The sequence below is a fragment of the Acanthisitta chloris genome, unplaced genomic scaffold (assembly GCF_000695815.1).
Source record: "Acanthisitta chloris isolate BGI_N310 unplaced genomic scaffold, ASM69581v1 scaffold5389, whole genome shotgun sequence".
NCBI classification, from domain to species: Eukaryota; Metazoa; Chordata; class Aves; order Passeriformes; family Acanthisittidae; genus Acanthisitta; species Acanthisitta chloris.
The window spans coordinates 1-25597 of NW_008690711.1; the positions used below are offsets into that span (position 1 = coordinate 1).

At 36.5% G+C, this 25597-nt stretch overlaps 1 protein-coding gene across 1 annotated transcript; it reads left to right on the forward strand.

Annotated features, from left to right (window-relative positions):
- Positions 1-723: 723 nt before the first annotated feature.
- On the forward strand, positions 724-24987 carry CFAP69 (cilia and flagella associated protein 69; the record flags this gene model as incomplete). Its single annotated transcript, XM_009081914.1, has 22 exons — positions 724-786; positions 2127-2192; positions 3397-3506; positions 5474-5550; positions 6949-7047; positions 8097-8246; positions 8371-8548; positions 9298-9421; positions 11837-11885; positions 11971-12092; positions 12576-12792; positions 13600-13764; positions 15033-15151; positions 15612-15730; positions 16767-16848; positions 17381-17573; positions 18177-18314; positions 18558-18634; positions 19644-19838; positions 20814-20900; positions 22690-22794; positions 24823-24987. Coding segments are annotated over 22 exons (2700 nt in total), but the record flags the coding sequence as incomplete, so codon positions are not given.
- Between the last annotated feature and the right edge of the window lie 610 nt (positions 24988-25597).

The following is a 25597-nucleotide window of genomic DNA, read 5'->3' on the forward strand; positions in this document are numbered from 1 at the left end:
GGCTAGTTCAGCTCACCTGTCCCGGCTATGCTCCCTCCCAGTTTCTTGTGTATCTTCTCACTGGCAGAGCATAAGGCACAAGAAAGAAAATATCCTTGATTTAGGATAAACACAACTTAGCAGAAACCAAAACATCAGTGTGTTATCAACACTATTATCACACTGAATCCAAACACTGCACTAGCTACTGAGAAAATGAACTCCGTCTCGGCTAAAACCAGTACACTGTCTCACCACCCTCACAGGAAAAAGTTTTTTCCTAATATCTAGACTAAATTTCCCCTCCTTCAATTTGAACTCATTATCCCTTGTCCTATCACTGCAGCTCCTAACAGAGTCCCTCTCCAGTTCCCTCGTAGCCCCTTCAGATATTGAAAAGTTGCTATGAGGTCTCCATGTACCCTTCTCTTCTCCAGGCTGAATAGCCTCAACTTCCTCAGCCTGTCCTCATAGGGGAGATGCTCCAGTCCTCTTATCAACTTCATGGCCTCCTCTGGACTTCCTCCAACTGTTCCATGTCCATCTTACATTAATTTATGTTGGCTCAACGCAGCTCTTTCACATTTTAAGGTTTAAGCAACTTTAAAGCATAGACTCAAAAAAAAACCCCAAAAAAACGACAAACAACCCAAAAAAAAAACCCAAGAAAGAACCAAACAAAACAACAAAACAAAAAATATAGACCACAAACAAACAAAAAAGTTTAAAGTGTGACTTTTCCAGGATACACAGTCAAGATCAGTGGATTTGGATCATGTCATCAAACTGCTCGAAGGTTCAGGCTCTGTAAGTAACCCTGACACCTCATTATCCCAGTTACACAGGTAGTAATGTGGCTTAGAGAAGTGTTTTGTACAGTTACTTTAGTACCTGCCCTGAATAAACCCGATGGCACTGGTGCCTGGAGCTACACAAGCACAAAGCTAAAGTATTTAATCTGATATTTGAACACTTCTTCTGAAATGGTCATTGTAACAGAAAACTGTTTCAATTCTGGTTTTATATTTAAAAAAATACATATATGGAGAGATACAATCCAGTATGACTTCACACAGGCACTTGTAAAACAAGGTAGAAGTATGTGCATTTGAAAACTAGACATGTAAAATTTCTAGCTTATATCAGAATTTAGAGTACTGAAACCAATGGCTGAGAAACAGAAATACATATAAACTTACTGAAAGTATGTCAAGAATTTACATAATTGTCCAAGTTAACTGTTAACCTTTCTCCAGGGAGGTGATTTTAAATGAATTAAGTTCAGTGTTGAAGAATAAATATGTCTGCTTAGGTACACAGGAGAGTAGCATCTCATGGACTTGCACAGACTATTTTTGGTCTCCACAAGATGATTTGGCAGGTTAAATTCACTAAGCCATCAGTTACTTTTGATTCAAAAATGGATAATTTATATTCTTAAAACAAGAACTTGATTAAGCCTAGTACATTTTATGTCCCACAGAGAAACAGTTCATGTCTTTCCCCTCTCTGCCTTTTTTTTATGGAGACCTGACAAAATTAACTTAGTGACTGAAAAAAAATATGCTGGATGATGTTGTTTATTGCTCCTATAGAGAGCATAAGATAGATGATAGAATGCCCATAGGATTCTGGGCTTATAGTTTCCTGAAACAACTTCCTGACTTGCTCAAGTTGCAGGTGCTCAGAAGAGCTGGAATGAACTCTGTGCATCACTGACACACCCTGACATATCCTCACTTCAGCTGTTTTCAGCTTTGAATTTGAAGAATGTTTCCTTGTGGTGCAGAGCTCCACTTTAAGCCACTTAGATCTACATTTTTACACAGCTATGTCATGTGTGACATAGGTTTGGTTTTCTTAGTTGCTTTACACAGAATCCTAAAGAATTTAAGCGAAAGAGCTCATACATTTGAACAGGAGTTTTTAAAAGCCTCTTCAGTTACGAGAGCACAGACTCCGTACTCAGAAATGAGGCTTCAGCAAGGAGTTAATCCTGCTGCAAAGCACTTTCAGAATTTCATTGTGTCTTGTGATTTCTTAATCTGGTTTCCACTTTCATTTCAACTTGAAAGGGGATAAACATAATCATTTAATAGTCTAAGGCAAACTGCAATTAAAACCTGCTTTTCATTCTTTTACTTAAGAAAGATTTGGAAAAAGAACAGATGAAAACTCTCAAGAAGGTAGTCAAGCATTTTGAAAACGGGCTTGTATCCTTTTTGTCACTGCAGAATTCTGAAGTCCTGGTGGTTTAGGTATGGTAATAGTCTGACTTTTCAGCAAAGCATTCGATGCTGTACTGTGCTTTCACATGGAGAGCAGGGATGGTCCACACAAATTCTCATCACTGGCCTCCTTGTGCACACACATCCAAGGTTGGTAGGTTGGCAAATTCTTGGATGCTATAGAATCATTTGCTACAAAATCCAATAGAGGGATCTCACCTGTACAGCAGTTGAAAGTGTTGAAAATGTAATTAGTGTACTTTCCACTCAGAATAGACAAGCATCATAGCTGTCACTATTATAGAATCATAGAATGATAGAATTTAAGGGTTGGAATTGACCTTACAGGTCATCTAGTCCCAACCCCCTGCCCTGGGCAGGGACACCTCCTCACTAGATCAGGTTGCTCAAGGCTTCATCCAGCCTGACTTAAGAAGCAGCACATAAAATAGCAATGACTGCCAGTGAGGAGACATTTTAAACTAAAAATGAAGTCAGACCAATTTATCTGAAGCTTTTTTCATATTTACAGTGCAAATTCAAAGGCTTCCAGTGATGAGCAATACTAGGGAGGGTGTGGGCATGTGGAAAACTGGGATTAATTTCACACAGTTCAGCTAATTGCACAGTGATTTAAGCTATCACATTATTTCATAATTGAGTTGTGGCTAAGTCCTTACTGGCAGTTTCTATGAGTCAGTGGATTGGTAGTGACTTCTCAGTCTCAGTTATGTGTTCAGTTTTGATTTGGTGCCCTTACCCTAAATTAGATAATCTCAATATGTGTTTGGGTCTAGATTTCCCAACTTTAGTTAGTCACTTGGGGCTAGAATAGAAAACAATTGAAGTACTGCAAGGTTGTCTCAGAATTTAGACAGGTAAATCTGACACTGTGATGTAAAAACTTTTCATCCCGTGTTTTTAGAAATTTTGTGCTGAACTTCCAGTGCCTTTAGCTGAGCAGACACCTAAATCAGATATTTGCAAGAATTGTACTTCTGTAAAAGTAAGGCTGCTTTGAAAAGCCTAAGTATTCACTCATATGCTTCGTTTTAGACACCTAACTTTGAAAACATTGGCCTGGGTTTTCTTGGTTGTGTCTTTAAAGTGTGATTAATGCAGTTTTCAGCTTTTTCTTCTGATTCATATCAGTACAAACAATCTGATTTCCTTAACTTTACATTAAAAGCCCCTTATGGATTTAGAACACATAATCAAAATTCTTAACCTGTGTGCAGAAAAAATGAATGAACAAGAAGCTTTCACTGAGCCTTTATGTGAACTTATTAAATTATTTGGGTAAGTACTTCAGCTCCACTTTTAGAGATTTCAACACTGCTTATTAACACCTTTATACATTTTCTAAGGCAAGTGACATAGCCATAGAGCATCTATCTACAAAGCACCTGTATCTGCAAGGTATCTGTTGTATCACCCTTCCTTTTCACGAACTGTGTTTTCCTTGTGTCCAATTTCTGTTGGCATGAAGGAGGGTCCCATTTTAGCAGTCCAGTGTCTGTGCCGCTCCCTATTACATCGTTCAAAACTGCTTTGTACTTGGCCCCAGCTTGCTTGGAGGCAATATTCCCCAGGGTGTCTTACTGCCTAAGTCATTCTGGGACTGCTGGCCACAAAAGATTGAGCAGCTAAGTCCTGCTGAGGTATGTTTTGCTGTTTCAAGCAAGCTCTCCTATCTAAGGGAGTTTAAAAACCTAAGGTGACTCAAAGACATTTTAATACTTGAAGGTAAGCTTTACAAAATGACAAGTGATATTGCATAAGAGAATGAACCACAACAATTGGAAGATTTAGTATTTATATTTACTTTAAAAATGTATTTCCTTCACTTTGGGGCACCTTCATGTCATACTGTACTTTAAATAATTCATAGAACAGAATTTAGATGTTATCCACACTTGTCAGTAGTTTTCTCCTCCTCAATAATTTAGTAAAGCTACTTATGGTATGTTTGTAACTACAGTTACTCATGTATTTAATTACAAGTGGTGAAGGAAAGAAGAGAAAAATTGCATCAGATAGAAAATGAGTTGCATTGTAAAATAGATATTCAGTTTTATTTTTCCATAGCTTCCTTTCGGCTGTTAGGTATAATAAACATAGAAGTTCTCATCTGAATCTTTTAGTTCCCTAAGCACCATCAGTTAGTTGTACTGCTTTTCTTTGCTGCCACACAGTGGAGAATGAGAAGTTACATCACGGAGTTTCATTTTCATCGGTGCTTGGTAGGAACATGACCAAACTGAGAATGAGTGTATGAAGTCGATAAAATGTAGCTGTGAGACTTTTCATCTGTTAGAGCAGTTCAGCAATAATTGTGAAGTCTGCAATGAATATATTTTGGAAAATTGCACCCTTGGGTTTTGTTTTAATTTTTATACAGTGGAAATTCCATCACTACTTCATATGCCAGAGAAGCCTATAACTAGAGGCAGGGGCTGATTTTGTAAGTTTTAGTTTTGGACACATGAACTCCCGTTGTAAAATATTCCACTCTTTCATAACTGCTTCTGTTTACCTGTCTTCTTCCCATTTTTTTTTTTCAAAGTCTGTTTCTCCCTCCCCTGCCCCTCTCACTTTTCTTCCATTATTTGCTCTCTCCTTTCTCTTTCTCTGGCAGTGTTTACAGAGGTAAACCTACCGGAAAGCTGCTTCTACAGTATGCACTGCAGAGACCTTAGCATAACATTGTAATGTTTACTGTTAGACAATTTTTAGCGCTTACATATCTGAATATTTTTGCAAATGTTATTGAATATTTCTTAATGTCCTGTTTTTAAAAATAAATGTTTCATTGGACTATTTGGAGTCAGTTTGTTGGTTTTACTTTTATCCATTTCAAGAGGTCTTGCCCAGAGGAATGATCCTTTTTTTTCCACCTCTGCACATGTCTGTGCACATGTCTAGCTCTGCAATAGCCTGATAGTACCTTAGTTCCAGGATTTACTCTTCCACATTTAAATGACAGTTGTTTATTCAGCATTTCTTGTTGCATCATATATGAATCATGAAAATATAAATCTATGAACATGTACCACTAATTGCTGACATGTAATTGCCAGAGTATGAAACTGGAACTTTCAGTGTGGAATCAGCATTGCAAAGAATGCATTCCTCCTAGGAAAAGTGCCCTTATTTGCAAAAAATTATCAAGGAAGAAGATAAAAGCTCTTGAGCTTTTCAGGTGACTTGATTAAAGTGTTCTTCTTTTAAGCATGGTTGTAACATTTTAAAATTTCATTTTGCAGGTTACCATTTCAAAAAAAGAAATTCTCTGATGAAGTGAGGTATTCTGCTATAGCTTCAGAATCCGTTGCACAACTGGGTGAGTGTAACCTGATATGCCCCAATAAAATTATTATTATGCCACAATAAAATCAACCGTATTATTAGCACGGTTTTGATTTCTTGTTACCTCCTTTGTAAATGTAGGTAATATCTTTCAATTATTTGTTCAGTCCTCCGTGCTTTTTGGTACTAGAAACCATTGTTACTTTGCTGTGCAGCTAACCTGCAGATTAGCTAGCAGAATTACCTATTTGCTGGTGTCAAAAGCTACGTGAGGTAACTTCATCAGTACAGCTGAAGAACTAAACCTGTCTGCAGCCTGTTTCATTTCATTTTGATCTGAGAAACCGGTGTATTACTATGAACACTGAAACCTGGAGGAACATGTATCCTTCCTGCTTCTTTGAAACCAAATGGAAAACGTGAGAAACAGGAACTCCTGACTCCCAGATCAAACCTTCAAATCCCAGAAGCCTGAGATGTATCACCTACAATGCAAAAATGCAAGACAGTTTATTGCCATGCCTTACTAGGAGTAGTGGTTCCTGACTTCAGCCTCCTGTTGCATCTAAGCCATGAGCTCTTATCTTTCAGAAATTTGTTTTCAGAGAGCTGTTGAAGGAAAGGAGTCAAAGTCATGTCTTAATGTCACTGGACCTCTTAATACCAATGTATCTTTCTACAATCCTTTTACATATAAAAATATGCTTGTCCCATTTGTGATTTTTGAAGGAAAACACTGTAAGCACTGTAGGTCAAAAAGGATTCAGAATAGAGCAGGAGTGATATATCAGCTCACTTAGTAGTAAGATGGTAGAAAGGTAGCACAATCAGCCTGTCACATATAAAAATATTATCCTTGAAGTGGGTAAAAAAGTACTTTTAGGAGTCTTTATTTTGAAGTAGATAGCAGAATGACCACTTGGCTTTGGATACTTCCAGGTTCTCTTTAGTGTTGCATGTCCAAAAAGACACTAAAATCTGAAAGATTGTTTGTATTATCTGTATTAGGCACTGGTAACTGTCGATGGAAGTCTCTTCATCTTGTGGAAAAAGATCTCTTTCTGTGCTCCCTTTATTTCATATCATGTCTGCTAGAAGAGTTTCTGACATGGTAATGATGACAACAGCCTAGTATAGTAGCTTCCTTCAGAATTCCACAACTTGTGGAATAACATCCAGTGTCTTTTAAGCATCTGTAGCATAAAGCAGAGAAGGTAACTTTTTGATCAACCTTATGCTACTACCCTTTGTCCTCCTCCGTGTGGGAACACTTTGTTCCTTGGGTGTTTTATAAACTTCACATGAAATTACAGATTGGTAGGGGTGTGATCAAAGGAAATGCTAAGTACTGTAAAGAGAAGTGTTAGGAATGCTTTTTAAAAAAAATATATTAAGTTTGTAAATTACTCTCTTTTTTTTCTGTTTCTGACAGGTTATTTGATGAGAGTGCCAAGCTCTCAAGTTAGAATACAAATCTGTAAGTCTGTTGTTAGCTTTTATAATACGGAGCCACCAAGAAATCTACTTTCAGGTAAAGCACAGTATTTCCAAATGTCACAAGAAATCAAGTATCTATGGTCTCAGCTACTTTGAAATGCCTCTTTTAATTAGCTATGGATTAATTTTTCTTTATAGCTATAGTTATTGTTTCTCATGTATTAAATATATGGCATTAGCAGATGTTCAATTAACATGTTTTTATAGAAATTCATACTCAAAATCTGAAATTATGTAATCGATATACAAGGAATTAATTATTACACTTAGGGAATTAAGATTCAATAGTATCCAAAAAAATGTGATCACAAGTTCTCTGACACTTGGATAATGGGGGAAAAAAGAGTAGTGAGGATCAGAATTGTAAGAAGAGACATGTAGTTTTCAACTTTGTATATGTAGCCTGGAGAGAAGCAGCTCTGGTTTCACTTGTGTTGTTTGTGAGGGATAGATCTGAGCCCATCTAAATTTGATTTCATGTTATATGGACATATTTGAGCATTGCTTTGAATAAACTTTGTGACTTGTCTCTGCAGGAAGAGGCTATGTATGAGCTCAGGTATGATCCTCTAGTATTATGGACAGGCCTGCTAATTGTCATCACAATCCATTATTGTTAATTCCTTTGACACTTATGATGGTACCAGAGGCTGTTAACAGGCGAAGTCAGTCATGGATTTCCTCCCAGAGGGGCACAGGTGACAGCACTAGATTTATAGGCAGCAAAGCTACAGGTGAAAAATCTCACTGTGTCAATCCAGAGTGCAGGTCAGGGAGCATGTTTAATGGCAGTGTTCCTACAGCATGGCACTAGTTCCTGTGCCCTCTTGCTAGTTTTCATTTATTTTTTTCATTCTGTAAATTCTAAGAAGCAATTAATTTGTTTATATAGCTTTTAAGTCTCCTTGAGGCTAAGTCTGTTGGATATGCTCTAGGCACCATACAGATATAAGAAAAGCACCTAAGGTCTAATGAAATATAATACTTGGTTCTCATCATTTCTTGAGAAAGGATAAATATTTTATGAAGTTACCCAAATTCTAAGTATTTACTGCATTATAACTGAAGCTATTTTATGTGCAGGTTACCAGCCAATAAGTGCAAACTATAAAATTCAGATGGCTGAATTAGGAGGATTAGCAGAAACTCTTGTTTTGTCACTAGCATTAGTTGAAAATCAACTTACTGAGAAGCTGTGGATACTCAAAGCTCTCCAGCATCTTTCCATGTCTGGTTAGTACAAACTGTTCTTTCAACAATCTCATTACCACTGATCTTAGATCATTTGTTCTCTGAACATGCATAAAACAATTATTGACCTACAGGGAATTAATTATTCACATTTTCATAATTTCAGGAGAAAATTGCAGACTTATGTTGAAGGCCCAAGCAGCCAGCAGGCTCTGTTTGTACCTAAATGGTGCTGATCCCTCAGGACAGCTGTTGTTCCGCTCCTCAGATATCCTATGGAACCTGCTAGAAAACACCTCAAAAGAAGAAGTTGTTAATCAGCTTACTAGCTTGGAATGTGTACAGTAAGTAGAGGAAGCATTTTATGAATTAATACTGTAATTTTGGAGACATCTAAAGCACTGCTATTGTGTAGTATTTTGTTTTAAATTAATTGACAGAAAATGCAAATGGGGAATGGAGGTTTCTCATTACACCCTCATTAAGTTTTCAGTCGTTGCTGTTATAGGACAAGAGGGAGAGGGTGCTCTGCTGCATAGTGCAGGAGGGATAGCCCTATATATTGCTTTGGATGATGAAAATTTTAATTGCAGTGTTTTCAGGCTCACATGTTAGGCTCAGCAGGTCAGTATTACTTCACTGTTCAAATGCTTATGATAGAAAATTAGTAGGAAATTCTATGCTATGATATACAAATCTTATTTCTACATCTTCTGCTGGAGTAGAGTAAATAACAGGTTCTCCCTGAGTTACACTGCTATAACTATTTAAGATTAGACCATTTCTTTTCAATAATCATTCAACAATGTCCAGTTCCATGCTTGAATAAATATTATGTCCTTCTATTAATTAATTATAACACAAACAAGGGGAAGGAGCAATTTGAAACACATGCACCTTGCATATATGCTTAAATTGGATGTCTAGGGGTACACATAATAATCCATTTCATAATAACCTTTGAGTTATTTCTCTTGCATTTAAACCCCAAAGCTTTGAAAAGTTCAGTGCTGAAAGAGGATTTATACACCTAGAGCTGTCTAAATTTCAAATATGAAAGGATAAGCTAAAATGCATTTAATTTTCTTTTAAGTGCTTTGAAAGAAGTATTTGTAGAACTTCTCTTCCATGGTTTCCGGCAATGTGATCATCAGCTACGGAATGACCTCTTGGTGATTGCCACATTCCTAGCTGAAAACCCTGCAGCACCTATGATTGTAAGTATTTATAGTTCTATTCCAGAGACTAATAACTTCTCTTTGTTACTATATGCTTGGTATTTTCCCCCATTAAGGTTCTAGTATTTGTTCTACCGTGTCTCCAGTGCTTTCTTCTTTCTTGAATTTGCTGAGCAAGAAAACACTTCTCTTTCTGCAATTGAATTTCCCTCAAAGAGACTTCAAATCTGTAGGCTATTAGCCCATCAACCTTATTTAATACTTAGAAAATTACACTCATGCTATTTATGGGCAAAAGTTAACATTACCTCTTGAATTTTTGTACAGATTCTCAGATGTGTCATTCTGTTACAATGAGTTTTGCACTAAATCTCATTAGTTTTTTGAAGATGTAGGTGTACATGCTATATTCAGACGGCCCAAATTCAATCTGTACCTCATAACCAGGAACAAGAAGCGTTGTCCAAAAATCAGCTCAGAAGCTCCAAGTAGGATGCTGAGAAAATAATTACCTAGGTCCAGTTAATAAGAAGCACATAAATTCTTTCTAAGGCTGGGTCACCTAATGCCCTATCATTACTTGCCTGAAATGTAGATGACTCATTCTTCTGTAATATTCCAGAAGTTTTATGACGAATCTTCAGAGAAGTTAACTTTTTATAGATGTTAATATTCCTTTATTCTCTTGTTTTACAGTTGAGATTTAGAACTTCAAATGAAGTTGTGACATACACACTGAATAATTAAGCAATCAGATTCCTGTAGGTCTATTGGCTTTTCAGAAATGTATTACTTTCTACTTGAGTAGAAGTTTTCCAACTGGCTGAATTACTAAACACATTATATAGTCTGTAATGAAGATTACAGATCTTTCATTCAAGCTTTCCATTTTATCAATAACAGTATGAAATGTCTGTGATACTTTTGCAGCAACATATTTGATGTCTAAAACATTCAAATTGTTTATCTGGCTGTAGAAGCAAGGCACATATTTTTAATTCCTTATACTAAAGGAAGAAAAATTGTTCCTATGCAAAGAAAATATGAACATGATTTAACTTGGATTCTGTATTCTCAGCCTCCCTAGAGATTGTACAAGGTATAAATATCAAGTAGAAAAAAACATCAACATTACCATTTAATCCTGCCTTATAGGTAATACCAGAAAAATCTGCTTCAGAATTGTCCCTTTTTTCATTACTATACTAACCAAGCAACTTCAGAAAACTCAGTGTTGCATTTTACATAATTCAAAAATCAGCACAGGAATCTGAGCCTATGAACCAAACTGGAAAATACATGTAAAGCGTATAATGATACTAATTATGATTATCTCTCAATTTGACCAAAACTGTTTGCTACTTGCTTACTGGTTTCCATCACAATTAAGTATTGCATTAGTCAGCAAAGAGAAAACATTCATGTTGTTTTTTATTTAACCACTTTGCAATGGCTTTTTACAGAGAATATACACAGCATAGAAGCAAAAGCTAACAGGCAATATTGTTGTGTACTTTAAAATTACTTTTGCAAAGTTTTCCTGATTATTACAGTCATTTTTGTGGATGCTAACTTCCAGAGCTAGGCCAAACAAACCTGACCCAGCTTTTTGGGAATGCACCTAAAAAGCTGATGTAAAACCAGTAGAACTGCTTGACTCTGGGGGGGTGTCTCTGTAGTTTCTGTGAGCTCTGCTCCTGTTGGGAGCTGGTTGAAGGCTCTGTGGTAGCTTTCGTGGAGTACTGAGGCCAGGCTAATGTATTTTGTTGCTCAAGAAGAGCAATGTGCTGGTAACCATGGTTTCTAATCCCCTCCAAACCAAAGCTCTTTCACCTCTAGTGTGCTGCATAGACACCTCCTGGCCTTGGTCCTACCCATAGTTATATTAGACATTATTGTCCTTCTGTGAGCTGTCTGGGAGCTATGAATTACAAGATTTTGTTTTCTAAACTTTTAATATGTGATATTTATAAAGGGATGCTGCTCATACATGCAGTTTTCACATGTTCACTTACAAATGCACTGCAGTTGAAAGGCATTAGTGTGCACAACTGAGGCCACAAAATTGTATGTACTGATGCCCCTGATGTAAAAACTTACACATGCAGAAATGCGTTTTAAAAAACACAACTCTTAACAGTGCTGAGAATAGTGTTTTCTTGTGTGCTAAATTATGGGAGTGAATACATGTGTTTGAGACCTCCCCACACAAGTTCAGATTTGTACTGAATGAAACATAGGTTGAACTAATTGTACCCTTAGGACTGTAGTTAGTTATTATGGTACAGTGTCCAGGTGGTTGATCTCTTCTTTGATATAATTCTGTTTATTTTGCCATAGGATATATTAATGTCTGTGTTCTGAAGAAAAAAAAGCAAAACTAAAATTAAATCATAAGTCTTTATTTTGCTGCAATTTAATTTAATTAATGTATGTTTTTTGAATGCCTATTAGGAAAGTGGATTTACAAAGCTCTTAATAGGACTTGCAACGTTTACTGAAGGTAAAAGATTCCTTATTACATAATTACACTATTTTTACTTTTAATGATGATTCTTTTTTAAACTTATCCACAATTTCCTTCACAGTTAAAATTCCTAATCCCGTGGTAAAAGGTCTTAAACTTACCTACTCGTATGAGGATTTCCAGATGAAGAAATTCCTATTTAATGCAATAGGAGTCTTATCTAAAGACCCATGTGCTGCACAGGTAAGTTGTAGCCGAACAGAAGATACATTAAGTGGAAAAGAAAAGAAAAGAACAAAGGAATCAGGGGAATATTACTTAGTTATCCATCTGGCATAGTCCAGTACACTGAAATCAGGTGTTCTCCAAGTCAAGATTCCATACATAGCTTCAGGTCAAGTCCTGCTGCTTGAAAGCAGCATGCAGTTTCTATTTTAGAGAAGTTAAAAACCTAGACCATGCTAGGAAAATTGCTGACAAGTGACTGCAAAGCATTATTGAAGTACATGTGAAGAGCATAAAGTTTAACAAACCACAATCTGTGGGAACGCTACAGTATATAAAGAGAATTTGCCCATACTTGTAGCCTTCATGACATACTTTCTCAATAAAAAAAATAATTTTCTTAATGCAGGGCAGATAAAGTTGACTCATTGCTTTAGATGATTGTTATTTGCATGTGAAACATCTAAGCTGTCTCTCTTTCTCTTTGTCTGGACTCTGCAGCTTCTCAGTGAAAATGACGTGATGCCAGCTTTGCTTTATTATGTAAAACCAAATCAAAAGCTTGGAATTCATGACTGGTCTGCTGCCCAATATGAAGAATTACAGCTCCATGCAATTGCTGTTTTAGCTTCAGTGGCTCCTGCATTAGTAGACACATATTTGTCCTGCCAAGCGAATACTCTTCTCCTAGTGTTTCTAGAATGGTGTACAGGCCAAGGTCAGTAGGTGCTCATGACTTTCACACATAAGTGACCTCAAAGCACAGTTCAACTGAACCTACTTTCTTTGACAGGAAGGAAAAACGTAAAACTCGTGAAGTCAGAATGATTCTTTCACAATAGGTCACTGAGGAAGCTAATGTTTCTACTGAAGGATAAACTAGTGCCCCTTTCCAGTGTACCACTATGCTGATACTCCTTCAGCTGTGTGGGCAGTTGAACACCTCTATTGCCCAGATTGTTGCCATTGTGGCACCAAAGTCAACCAGGAATTTCTGCTGTGAGGGAGGACGTGTTAACTCAGAGCTGTACACAGTAAAACAGCTCTCAGACTATGGCTTGTGCCATCAGATGAGAGTATGGGCTGTGCAAAAAGATAACTAATTGCACTCAATTTTATTGACTGGATTTCTGGGAAGAGATGTTTTTCATCACAAAATTTTCCAAGGAAGAAATTTTTATTTGAGTCAAAAGGAGATCAAAAGGTTGATATTAAGTGTTGTACTAAAGAAGATACTTTTGAGTTTTGAAAACTGCCCATTAACCCAGTATAGTTTAAAAAAAAATCTAGTAATTTTAAATGTCTGCCAAAATCATGTTTCCTATGCATGTAAAAAGTACAGCCCTGCATAGAAAAGCTTATTACTAGATGGCTTTAAACAAGAATCCTTCCTAACTTTAAAAGGTTCTCTTGTTCATTTTTGGCTTGCACTAGGTCTTTTTGTTGTTTTCTTTTTCCTGAGCACATTATTATTCTGAGCATACACTGTGTGCCAAAACCAATATTCATTGTGATTGCTCCACAGATCCTTTCTTTGGTCAAGGTAACAGTTTCCATGGAACAGGTGGTCGTGGCAACAAACTTGCACAAATGCGCTATAGCCTCAGAGTGCTGAGATCTGTTGTGTCCCTTTATGATGATGCTGTGATCCTTAATTTGTGTGACCAGGGAGCAATCAGCCAGCTACTGGGTAAAGAACAGTTTTTATTGCTGTACTTAAATGAGCATATTTCTGTTGACACTAAGAATGTTTGTGCTTTTTTTTGTGTGCTGTGTTTGTAGTGTTGTTATTTCCTTTGACTTCTGAAATGCTAAAATACTTCTAACAATTCATCCAAGATGTAACTGATTTGATTTTAAATATTTTTTTAAAAAATTTTAACACACATTGAATGAATCAAGCCAAACAGACAGCTGTAAAAGTCTAGGTGTTTAAATTCAGAGCAAAAACTGCCCCTTCTCCCTTTATTATACTGTAACACTTGTTACATCTTGTTTTCATTGTGGTAGCCCCTGGGAACTCCATCCACGAGTTTTGTTCTACCTAAATCTATGATGGTGTCCCTTTCCACAACTACTCTTTAGATTAGATTAAGAACAATGTATGTTTACATGAACAGCATGAAGAATAAAAGCAGAATAAAACTGCTTAACTGCTGCTCCTGCAATTTTAGAGCATTTTCTTGTTCAGTAACACATACCTACTGTTAAATTTGGGTTTAAGTTCCAATATGAACTGGTTTAAGTTCTTTTCTTACAATAATAAAAGTTTTCAGTATTCTGAAGGAGTCATACTGAAGGAAACAAAACAAGGAAAGATCCTTTGGAATTTGAAGAGTATGGTCTAATAGAAAGCTTAGAAATAAAATATTTTATGTCCTCAGATGAACTCCAGAGAAAACTCTGTGGAAACTTACAGCTTTTAGTGAAAGCAAAATTAACCCTATACCTTACATATCAGATTCAAGTAGCTTTTCTCACTTTAGGGGAGTTCAGTGTCTGAATATCCTCTTTCCCATAGTGGTTCCAAGGCTGGTTTTCTCAGCAGTGGTGGTATTTTATGTCTCTCCCACATTTCCATGTACAGTAGAGCAAACCAGTAAGTTCGTTGCCTTTTTCTGAGAGTTCCTTAATTCAGATCATGTCCCTGAATTCCTTGCACTGGCACAATACAAGGGGCAGAACAGAGGCTGAACAAGGGAGAAGTCAGTGCAAACTGCTATCATTAGCTCACTGATCAAGCCTAAAGGCCAGACAATACCGCATCAGTGCTGCACTTCTGTAAGCTATTGTAAAACACAGGGGATAAAACCAAACAGTATAAGTAGATTTATTTATTTATTTATTTATTTTAAAATCTCTTTGTGCAAATTTGAGTTTTTTTAAAAAGCACCAGCTGTAATAGAATTCTGACTTGTGTATAGGACATTCCCATATATAAAATACATTCATTTACAGACATCCTAAAGTATGCAGCAAACAAATCTAAAGAGAAAGAAGATGCCATTCTACTGGAAATCCAAGCAGATGTATTATTTATCTTGTCCGTTCTCTGTGAAAATGATCTCCACAGAAAGGTATGTATCTTTCTACCTTATACTGTGCAGAGAATGTCAAAACATGATATATTTTCCTTTAAAGGATACTGCTTTTTTTTGCTTTTTTTTAAATTCAAAAGCAGATGTCAACTGTAGTTCATTGCTTACAAATCAGGTCTGATAACTAGTTTCTGTGACAACTAAAATGCAAAAACACTCGGAAGTCCATAGAAAGTGTTGAACTTATTTAATTGCTAGTTTACAAGATTTTGAAATTAATATATGAAATGGTGTCAACAAATGAGATTAGCACTTTGGAAAAACTGAAAATCTCTTTTTGTTATGTATATCATAAGGAATATACCCTACTCTAACAAGTGGGCCAAATTTATTGCAACATAAACATTTACATTTTTCAGTTTCTATTGTAATTTCTGATATGTAGCTATTTAGCAAATATTGTTTAAGAAACATATTGCTTTAATGACCATTTCAACAGGAACTCTTCAGCTATGAAGGGCTGGATATGCTTATCCCATTCATTCAGATGGATCCAAAGAAGTTATACAGTGGATTAGGCCACAATTTTCTCCTCCTCAGTGCACTCGACTGCTTGTGGTTAGTAAAGTATTTTAGCAACAATAACTCTGAAAAATGTTAAGTTACATCTTGTATTTTTTAGGTCTGCAATATGATGATCTTTCTCTGCACATATAGGATTTTCTTCTATTTAGAATGTTTAAAAATCCTTCATACCATTTGGCTAATTAAACATGGTGCAAAAGAAATGGAATATTCTACATATATGTTTTTCTAAATAGGGGTTCAGTATGACAACTTCACCCCCCATACAGAGTTACCCAAGACCTTCTAGGAGAGATATATCATTAGAGTCTGTAAATAACTTCAGAGAAGTAAACAGAAGAATAGATGAATATAAGCCAAAACCTATGTAAGCATAAGTTTGTGAACTGGCTATATTGGGGTACAAATATTTTAAAGATTCCTATCAGAGAATGCCAATATGTGGGAAGATACTAAAAAGTTAATTTGTTTTAAGGCAGAGGTTGATAAATACATTGAAATCCAAATATGTTTGCTGGGAGAAAAGACTGATATGGGAAATGCCTTTAGTTTCTGTTAGTTACCATAAGTGAGGAACTAAGAGAAGGAAGCAATAGCAACATGAATGCTGGCTTTATGAGGATTTTAAGCTGGAAAAGCAAACTGCTGCCAAAAAAAAAAAAACAGTCTTGCTTGTCTCACCCCCTTGATTTTGCTGGCAGAAATATTCACTGAGCCCTGCAATAAACCACATCAGGGACATGATCTAGCTAAATTTTAACTTCTTCTGCAGAGTTAGTTTTAGTTCAACTGCATATTCTCACCCGATTCATTGGGAACCTGCCCAATTTCTTGGAGTGCTGCAAGGAAGGTGTGCCACCTGCAGGAGAAGAAAGAGCAGTCAAGCAGGGTATATTTAGTTATAGTGTAAATGAAAAGGCAAGTGAAACATGGTTTTTCTGCTCCCTGGAGGTATGAAGCATATTGCATAACAAATATATTTATGCAAGCCATTAAAATAAATGAGATGCTTGTAGAATGTTCTAAAGCATAAAGCTATTTCTACACAGTGAAATTATTTCTGTTTAAGGTCCTGTGTCCTTGGATGTTACATTGCAGAGGACTATTTTCTTGAAAAACAGGGCATTTTTCTCCTTCTGGATTTGTTGGCAGTAGGTATTTTTATTAATGTTGTTATAGAATGAAAGAGTAGGAAAAGAACATGGAAAATTGCATTATTTTTGTTGTAGTATCTCCTAAGACTATTATAATGCTAACCAAAAAATCAGTATATGCAATTCCCTGAGACAGACCTAGATATCTGCTCAGAAATGACTGTATGGATTTTCCATGTATCTTTTTTTGTTAGTAACAAGAAAAAAATCTGTAGCAGTATATTCTCCAGCATATGAACCTGAAGGCATGTATACAAAACCTATTGTGTAATTCTGCACACAGGTATGTGCCTCCTACATGATCCTACACTCATTCCACTCATGTTCCTTGATTTATGGAACTTTGCATGGCAGGATTCCAGAAACTTGAAAGATTTATGAGTTTATACCCTAGTTTTTCTATAAATAATTTTTATTAAAAGCTTGCAGTTGCTTGATTACATATTGCACATTTTTCTCTGTTTTTTTTTTTTGAAGGTAGACATCACTGTGTTTTGAAGTTTAAAATATTTTTTTTCCTTTCCCCAAGTCAAAGGAAAAGAGCCTGTGCAATATAATTCTTGGAATCTTGGTTGAATTTTGTGATAACCCCAATGCTGCTTTGCACATCAGTACCTGGCAAGGGGAGAAAGGTCAAACAGCAGCTAACCTTCTAATACAGTTATGGAGACAGGAGGAATTGGAGCTGGGAGTCAGGCGTGATCAACATGGAAGGATTGCTGGTAAGTTCTATGATGCATGTAAAAATGTGAGCAGTTCCACTGAGTAAAGTAAAATGATGACTGTGGATTATTTTGTAGTCTGAATCCTGATAAAAGTAAATTACAGCATTTATAGCTTCATGCTGTAATTCTTACCAATCCCAAAATACCTTCTGTTTTGTTTATTTTCTATCTCATTTTATTTATTTATTTTAATTTTGTTTTCACCACTAAATGTCAATTCTACATTAGCTAGGAATGAACGAGGTATTGACCAGAGCAGCTTCACTGATGCTGAATAGTTAAACTAGTTAATTTCTTCCACAAAAGGCATTGTGATTTATGTTGTAAAAAGAAGTAAGGTGTGTGCTGTTCTTGCAAATTTTTAGTCATGCTAATTAAAATTTCCTCACCCAAATTATGTTTAAATTCCATAAATTATTTACATAGTGTCCACAAAGATGGAATTGTCCTCTTTTGGAGGAGACATCAGAGGAAAGAATATGGCCTTAGCTGCCTTCTGAAGACCCTCATACTTTATTACACAGATAACATTTCCTCTATGTTTGGGAACATACTACATCTTCATTATTGTACTCTGTTTTTGTGTTTTGAATTTCTTAGACATGAAGAGACCTGTTGCTGGCAGCTTCCAGAAACAGCAAGAGGTGGTTCCCATGCCTGCCAACTGTCCCAGCTTTGCTGTCATGGAAATTTCAGAGAACATACGGGCAAAACTTTATTTATTATTGAGCAAGCTAGGTAAGACAAGGGAATTGCCTGCTTAGTGTCATATTAGTGTCATTAAACTGAACTTGTACACTGGCGTTCAATAAAGTCACAATCAAATGAAAAAGGTCAAAGGAAACTGTGATGCATCGACACTCTGCTATTAATAGATACTTGCATGTGATTATATGACAGATAAGATGTCCTTTTTTTAAAGTTATATTTTAAAATAAATTCATCATACTGTTAATACTGATATGATTAATACTCTTTTAGGTTTTGAAAATTTACCTGGCTTATCTGCTGAGGATTTAGTTACCCTTGCTATCATACGACATTATATTGACTTTAAAGTGAGTATTGTTCAAGAAAATATTACTACTGTATCTTCATTTTCAAAAATAGCAAGTATATCTTAGGTTGCAACAAACAAATGACCCTTCAAAAGCTGTCTCGTTTGTCATAAGTCACCTGTAGTTTCACAGAGTGTAAGCCAGTGTTTACCATCCAAAGAAACAATGCCACCTCCAACGTTGCAGCAGTTCCCAGGCTCTTCCTTGGATTGCTACAAATGTTTGTGACCACACAGAAAATGAGGCTAGCAACTAATATTAGTTAAAAATACGTCAGAAAAAATACTTTTCACTGTTTGCCAGCTTAAGAAAACAGGAATGTACTGGGAGTCAGAAATTGGGGCAGAAATGGAGTGTAGGACTGCCTCTGTGCAGTAAGGTCTGTCTAGGGGGACACTATTAAAAATGACATTACACATTCTGATATTTTTCTGTGCTTTCCCATCTTTGTCCCCACATGCAGTATCCATCCATCCATCCTGTCAGAAGTTAATAATGATGTGCCTATAGGAAACTAGAACAGGATAACAAGCTTTATGGGAGCTGTCCTGCTCAAAAGATGCTTTAGTTTATGCCAATTTTCTGCTTAGGAATGAAGTCTGTGAGAGCTTGAAGTGTTCAGGAACTAGCAAGGCTCGATTTTTGCTTGATAATTCCAGTTTCTGTTTGTCTCATGTTCCAGTTTGCTCTGATAATGTTTGCAATTTGCAGGCAGTAGGACAGAACATTTGACTCATAATTTGGTATCTTGAAGCTATCTGTATTCCTTATGAATTTCTGTAGTTATCAGCATTCCTGTTACTCCTCTGTGGAATCAAGCTTGGTCTTGGTAAGGCTTAGGGAGGCTTATCATGAACAAATTTGGCATAGCATTAGTCTAACCTGGCATAAAAATTCTGGGAAGTCAAACAACAGTAAGGAGAGAGATGGTTGCTCTATTCTATTTTGAATAACTGGAACTGAAAAATGAGATAAATATCAAATAGTGTGGTGTACATTTCATGCACAGGTTGGAGAAGTTTGGAGTGAAATATGTGCAGAAATAAAAGAAGAATTCAGGCCTCTTACACCAGATGAGGAGGCCTTGAAAGTTATTTCAGAGGAATCAGAAGATACTGGAAGAATGGTTATTGCTCTGCAGTCTCAAGTGCTTGAAAGTCAACATCACCAAGAAATCGAAGAAGAGCAAAAAATGTATACAAAAGTAAGACAAGGAGTATTTAAATAAGTCGAGCTCATGTAAGCTTTTTTGTCAATTTATATGCAGATTTTCCTATTATATAAAGTTTGAGAATCCATTATATTTACACGGCTTGAAAATATTTTAATCCGTCTCAGCAGAAAAATTTAAACTTTGAATTAAATTTGGTTAATCTCAGTCCTCCCAACTTGTGTAATTTTCCCACTATTTAGAGAGTAACATGAAAAAATGAAGCAGTATCATCAGTGATGCATCAGCAATGGGGTAATGAGAAATGATCGTTATGTTACTGTAGAGTTGCACCTGTGTTCATCTGCAGCAGATAACAATTTAGAGTACCTATTACAACTACATCTGCTTCTGAAAATGAAACATAAGCCTCTATTATGAGTTCCCTTGGTTGAATATTCACAGAGCTTCATTACTGCAGAAATTAGGGCTTTGTGCTTCCCAGCATGCTGAGAGTGAGCAGGTATAGACATTTTCCATCTTTGCTTATAAGGCAAGCATTTGGCTTTCTTGCTCACCTATTGTGTCATCCTCTCCTGCTTTCTGGGAAGTAAGATCATTTGGTCCAGTTGTCTAAAATCTCATGCCAGTGTTTTTGAGGGATTGTCATGCATTATGATGACTGCACTTCTGTCACCTGAACTGATTCTATCTCTGTTATTCAGCATTTGAGAGCAGAGAATATACAGAAAGTATTCCTGAAAGAGCTGGAGCTCTTACAACATATGTGTCCAACATGCATGTTGGAAGAGGGGAAAATTAGTTTGCACAGATAAAATAAGCAGTGCATAAATAAACTTTTTAAAGGACAAGTACTTTCCTACAACATTATCTCAGGGAAGAGGGATGAGGTAAGGTAGCCAAAGGGGCACAGTTGAACATACTATTCAGACAGCACAAGCAAAGAATTCGGAAAAGCTCATGAGATTAGGATTGGGTTGAATCTTGTAAATCTCATTTATGTTACAGATCCGAACTATGTATAAGCAGAGAGAACTCGCAAATAAATCTTGGGAAAATTTCTTGACTCGGACATCAAACTATGAGGCATTGAAGGTAAGAGGTCTGATGGAGCAAAATTTACATTCACTTATAGTAATTGTGAAGTTCCAAACAAATTTCTTAATGAATTATGAGGATATTCAAGTAGAAAGAAATTATAGTAAATTTATATTCACACAGACATAGAAGAATTAACCATAAGATGTGTTGGCAAATTTATGCAATTTTTGATTCTTCTGCTTTTCTGATTACAATCACAAACTGAGGATCAACATTGTCACTTGCAATTGAGGGGTGTATGTATATATGTAAATTTGTCCTGAAACTGTTGAAACTAAAAGTCTGTCCATTCTTACTTTTCTTTATTTTTTTTCTAATACTTCATTCCCTATTTTTAGTACCGCAAACATTTTTCAAGATAGGAAATATTTTATGATGAAAGGAGTTTCTTCTAGCAATATTTATGCTTTCCCAAAAGAACATAAAAAAATATTAGAGTCCTGGTTTGGCAATCAGACTAAGTTGGAGAGTGAATGAAATCAGACTTAAAAGAAAAGCTTTGGCAGCTAAATTTATATTTATTTCATTTCCCAAAGGGGATGCAAAGGGAGAACAATTTTGTTCCTGTGCAAGCACCTCCCTGGCCTGTGCTACAGATCTATGCTAGAATTAGAATTGGAAAAGGGCCAGAAATAGGATTTGAAGAACTACAGACTCATTAGCTTCAACTGAGTGCCTGGGAAGCTGTTTCAAGGAAATGAGGGAAAAGAAGGAGATTGGTAATGGCTGTCACGGATTTACCAAGAACAAATCATGCCTTGCCAACATAGTTGCCTTTTATGATAAAATTGTTTGTTCTGGAGAAAAAGGAAGACGAATGTCTATTCTCTTGGCTTTAGTAAGGTTTGCAGATCAGTTTTGTGTAGCCTTCTTTGTAGCCAAAGTGGGGACATACGGACTGGACTACAGAGAGGTGCATTACAAGTTGGTTGAAAAACTGGCTGGACTGATGAGCTCAAAGCACAGTGGTCAGTGATTAAAATTTAGCTAGCAGTCATCTTTGAGTGATATTCCTCAGAGTTATTTATAGGGTTGGTTTAACATTTTCATAAATGACTTGGATATTGGATCAGTATCCATCCTCATCACATTCAAGGTATGGCTGCCCCATCCCTGGAGGTGTTCAAGGCCAGGCTGGGTGGAGCTCTGAGCAACCTGGTCTAGTGAAAGGTGTCCCTGACAGGAGGTTGGAACTAGATAATCTTTAAGGTCCTTTCCAACCCAAACTATTCTATGATTCTATGGCACTGAGTTGGAGAAAGCAGTCCTTAGGTTGGGAGGTAGGGCTGCTGTTCAGAAGGACCTTGACAAGCTAGAGGGATGGGCTGACTAAAAGCTCATGAAGTTCAGGAAAAGAAAATGTGAAGTCATTCATCTGGGCTGTATTAAGGCTGTGTTGTGATGTCTCTGTACAGCTGGGGACTGATTGGCAATGTAGTAGTGTGCTGTGTATGCAATGACAAGCTGATCATGAGGCAACAGTGTGCTCTTGTGGCAGTGAAGGCTCACAGCACTGACGGCTATGTTAGACAGAATAGAGTCCACAGCTCACAGAAGAGAGGATTCCCTTCCCATCCTTGCAGTGCCACGTCCATTTATTCTGTTTTCAGGTGCTCAGTACAAGAAAGAGTCACAAGCCAGAGGGAGAGTACTTACAATGAAAGGCAGATGGAATTATCACCTCACTTATTTTGTCATTTTGTTTGTACATTTTTGAACAAGTGCCAATGACACAATTCATTCAGATTTAAAAAAAAATTGCCTTTTTTCTGACTATATTCAGAAAGCAAAAATGCGTCAAGAAAAATCAATAGAGGCTTCCAGATCCAAATCAAGGATTCAAAATGGAGCTGTGTATTCTGCTGATGTTAAGGGCCTCAATACAACAGTAAGTCCCCAGTGACACTGTTTTATTTCCATTAATATGAAAGTGGTTTGGGGTTTACTCTGGCTGCATATGTGATGCTACTTATGCTTTCTTTAATAATGTTTATGTTGACAAGCTCCAAGTATATAAGAAAGAACCTGTATTGTCTGCAAACCACCACTTCCCATTCTGACATATCCTCAGACAAGTAGTTGGTCAGAATGAGATTCAGATCTGCAAATTAATCCTAAAAAGTGTGGGCAGGATGGTCTCTCTGCTAATTGACATGTACCTCTTGTGAGACAGCAGTTCATGAAAACCTTGCTGAGGTCAAGACCTCCTTCATTTATTGCTGGGTCAACCTGTGCAATCTCTTATACATCTGTAGAGGTGTCCTTTGTCAGTAATGTGTTCCTGATTATCTGCAGGTAAGCATCTCCAGAAAAGATTAAGTTTTTTCTCATTTCCATCAGTTAATTGAAGTGTGAGAAAATAAAAGCCATTGTTGAGATCTTACTCACACCTCTTAAGAGCATATTTAGATGTTGAGTTTTGACAAGATGGTGTAAGGCATGGAAAAATCTCCATTCCAGTCAATAACTGGTTTTGAGCGAGCTGGATTATTTCTGTGTAAGCATCACAGCTATGGAGGATTCAGGGGAAGAGATAATTTCTTGATTGCTTGTAAGTTACTCTTACAGGTAAGGAGAAACAAAGAATAAACATGAGGTGCTGTTTTCAAACTTGAATGAAGGCAAGAGATGCTACTACCATGGGCTGTCTGGCATGAAGGAATGATGACAACTACAGTAGCTGCAACCTGAAAAAGAAAAGAGGCAGTTCGTGTTTGATGTGATAAAGAAGAGAGGAACTTAATAGGAAGCAAGGGGATTGTCTCAGAGTGCTGCACTATCAAATTGTCTTTGTCCTAAACTTCTGAGAGATATGGCAGGAAGGATCTGTGAATGCAAAATGAAGTAGTTACTTGTATATACATCAGTGAGACCATTAAGCAGCAATATTTTGCAGAAAGTACATGAAAAAATTAAATATAAACATGAGTAATCTGGAAATTGTTAGTAGAGAGAAATATATTGTTAGATTTTTATTTTAGATGCTTGAACCTCAAGCCAAGATATATCATCTCTTGAAGGGAGAGGATTTAACAAGAAAAGATGCCCATGGTTCTATAATCAATATTTCAATAATGGTAGATAAAAACAAGGAAAAGGTTAGTCCATTTTGCAGAATAAGTGTATTGACAAAATGAACACATCATCAACATGAGATAAAATTCCTTGGATACATTGCTTAAAAGAATTACAAATATGGCTGGAAATTTTTTCATGCAACAATCTTCTTCCCTCCTCTCTGCTAAACACCCTTAGTAGGGAGAGATGAAGATTAAGCTAAGATGGTTGTTGCAAACGAGTCAAGGTCAGGTAATCAAACTTGTGAGCCACATGCACTCAGAGAGTTGCAATTTTTGTTTTATAGAAGACAGAGCTGTCCCTCAGGGATTTTTATTCAAAGACCTGAACCTATTCAGTATTAAGAGTAGCAATGAGACTGGAAAGGGTATGTCTCTTTCAGTCTTGGAGTTTTCCTGGAGCAGTAGTGATAGGCAATTGCATTCTGAGAGAAAGAGGGTCTGTTCCTTTTTTTCCTTTGAAGCATTAATGTCTAGTGATGTTCTGAGGACAAAAACTGTGGCTGATATTCTATATGAATCCAAATAACATTGCACAGCAAACTTGTCTGGTAAGATAGGTTTGATTTTCTTTTTTTCAATTTGTAGGATCAAACATGAAAGCAGAAAAGCAGGAGACATAAAAGTACCTGCTGAAAAACCAGTCTCTCTTTTCCTTTGTATTGATGAAAACAAATTGTGAATTTAGTATAAAGGATAGTTTGAGTGGGCCTCAGAAACCTCATCTTGCTTCTCCACCAGCTGGATAATATTTTTGAAAGACATTTACTAATGTTAACTGTCATCTCATATTAAATACTAACATGAAATTCAAGCAATATATTTATTCTGTTTTTCAGATTGGACCTGGTCGCTTAGTAATTGTCAAGAGTACACCTCGTAAATTAATTGGAGAGCCACTGACCATTACAGACCTTCCCCTCAGAAAGCCCTCTGTTTGTGAAGGAGCCTCAAAAAACATCAAAAGAGATAAATCATTGGTCTCAGTCAATAAAAAATCATGACCTGTAGAGTAGATAGTGTTCAGCATGGTGCTTTTAATATTAGTATATAATTGCCTCGTAAGTAGATACAAGATAAAATCTGTAATGCTCTGATAAATTGCTTAGAACATCTTGAGAGCAAAATTGTATTTTGCCTTAATTAATATGAAGATATTTTATTAATAATGTACCCCATACAGTATGGTGCAAAGTCTAATAACTTTATGTGCTAATATCCACTATCAGTAGGTCCATTATTTAGATTTCCATCTCTTGCTGACACATTCCACACATTGCAGTTTCAGTATCTCATTGACCAGGGTGATAAACCTTCACAGAAACACAGTTCATTTCTTCGTTTTCCCGGATACCATTTCCACTTGGGATTTGTCCAAGTGCATTTTGTTTCTTACATTGCCACCTTTAGCATCAAGACTTCTGAGATCTACTTCTCTCAGTTTTCACCTAAACACGAAGAACTTCATTTGTGTCTCTGAGCATGTTGGAGGGACATGCTGGACTGTCCTGCTCCATATGGGTTGCTCACAGCTCCTTAACTGATTTTACTAATCTAATCTGTTGGGTTCTTACTCATATTGTCTCCAAAAAGAATTCATCCTCTTCCACGCTT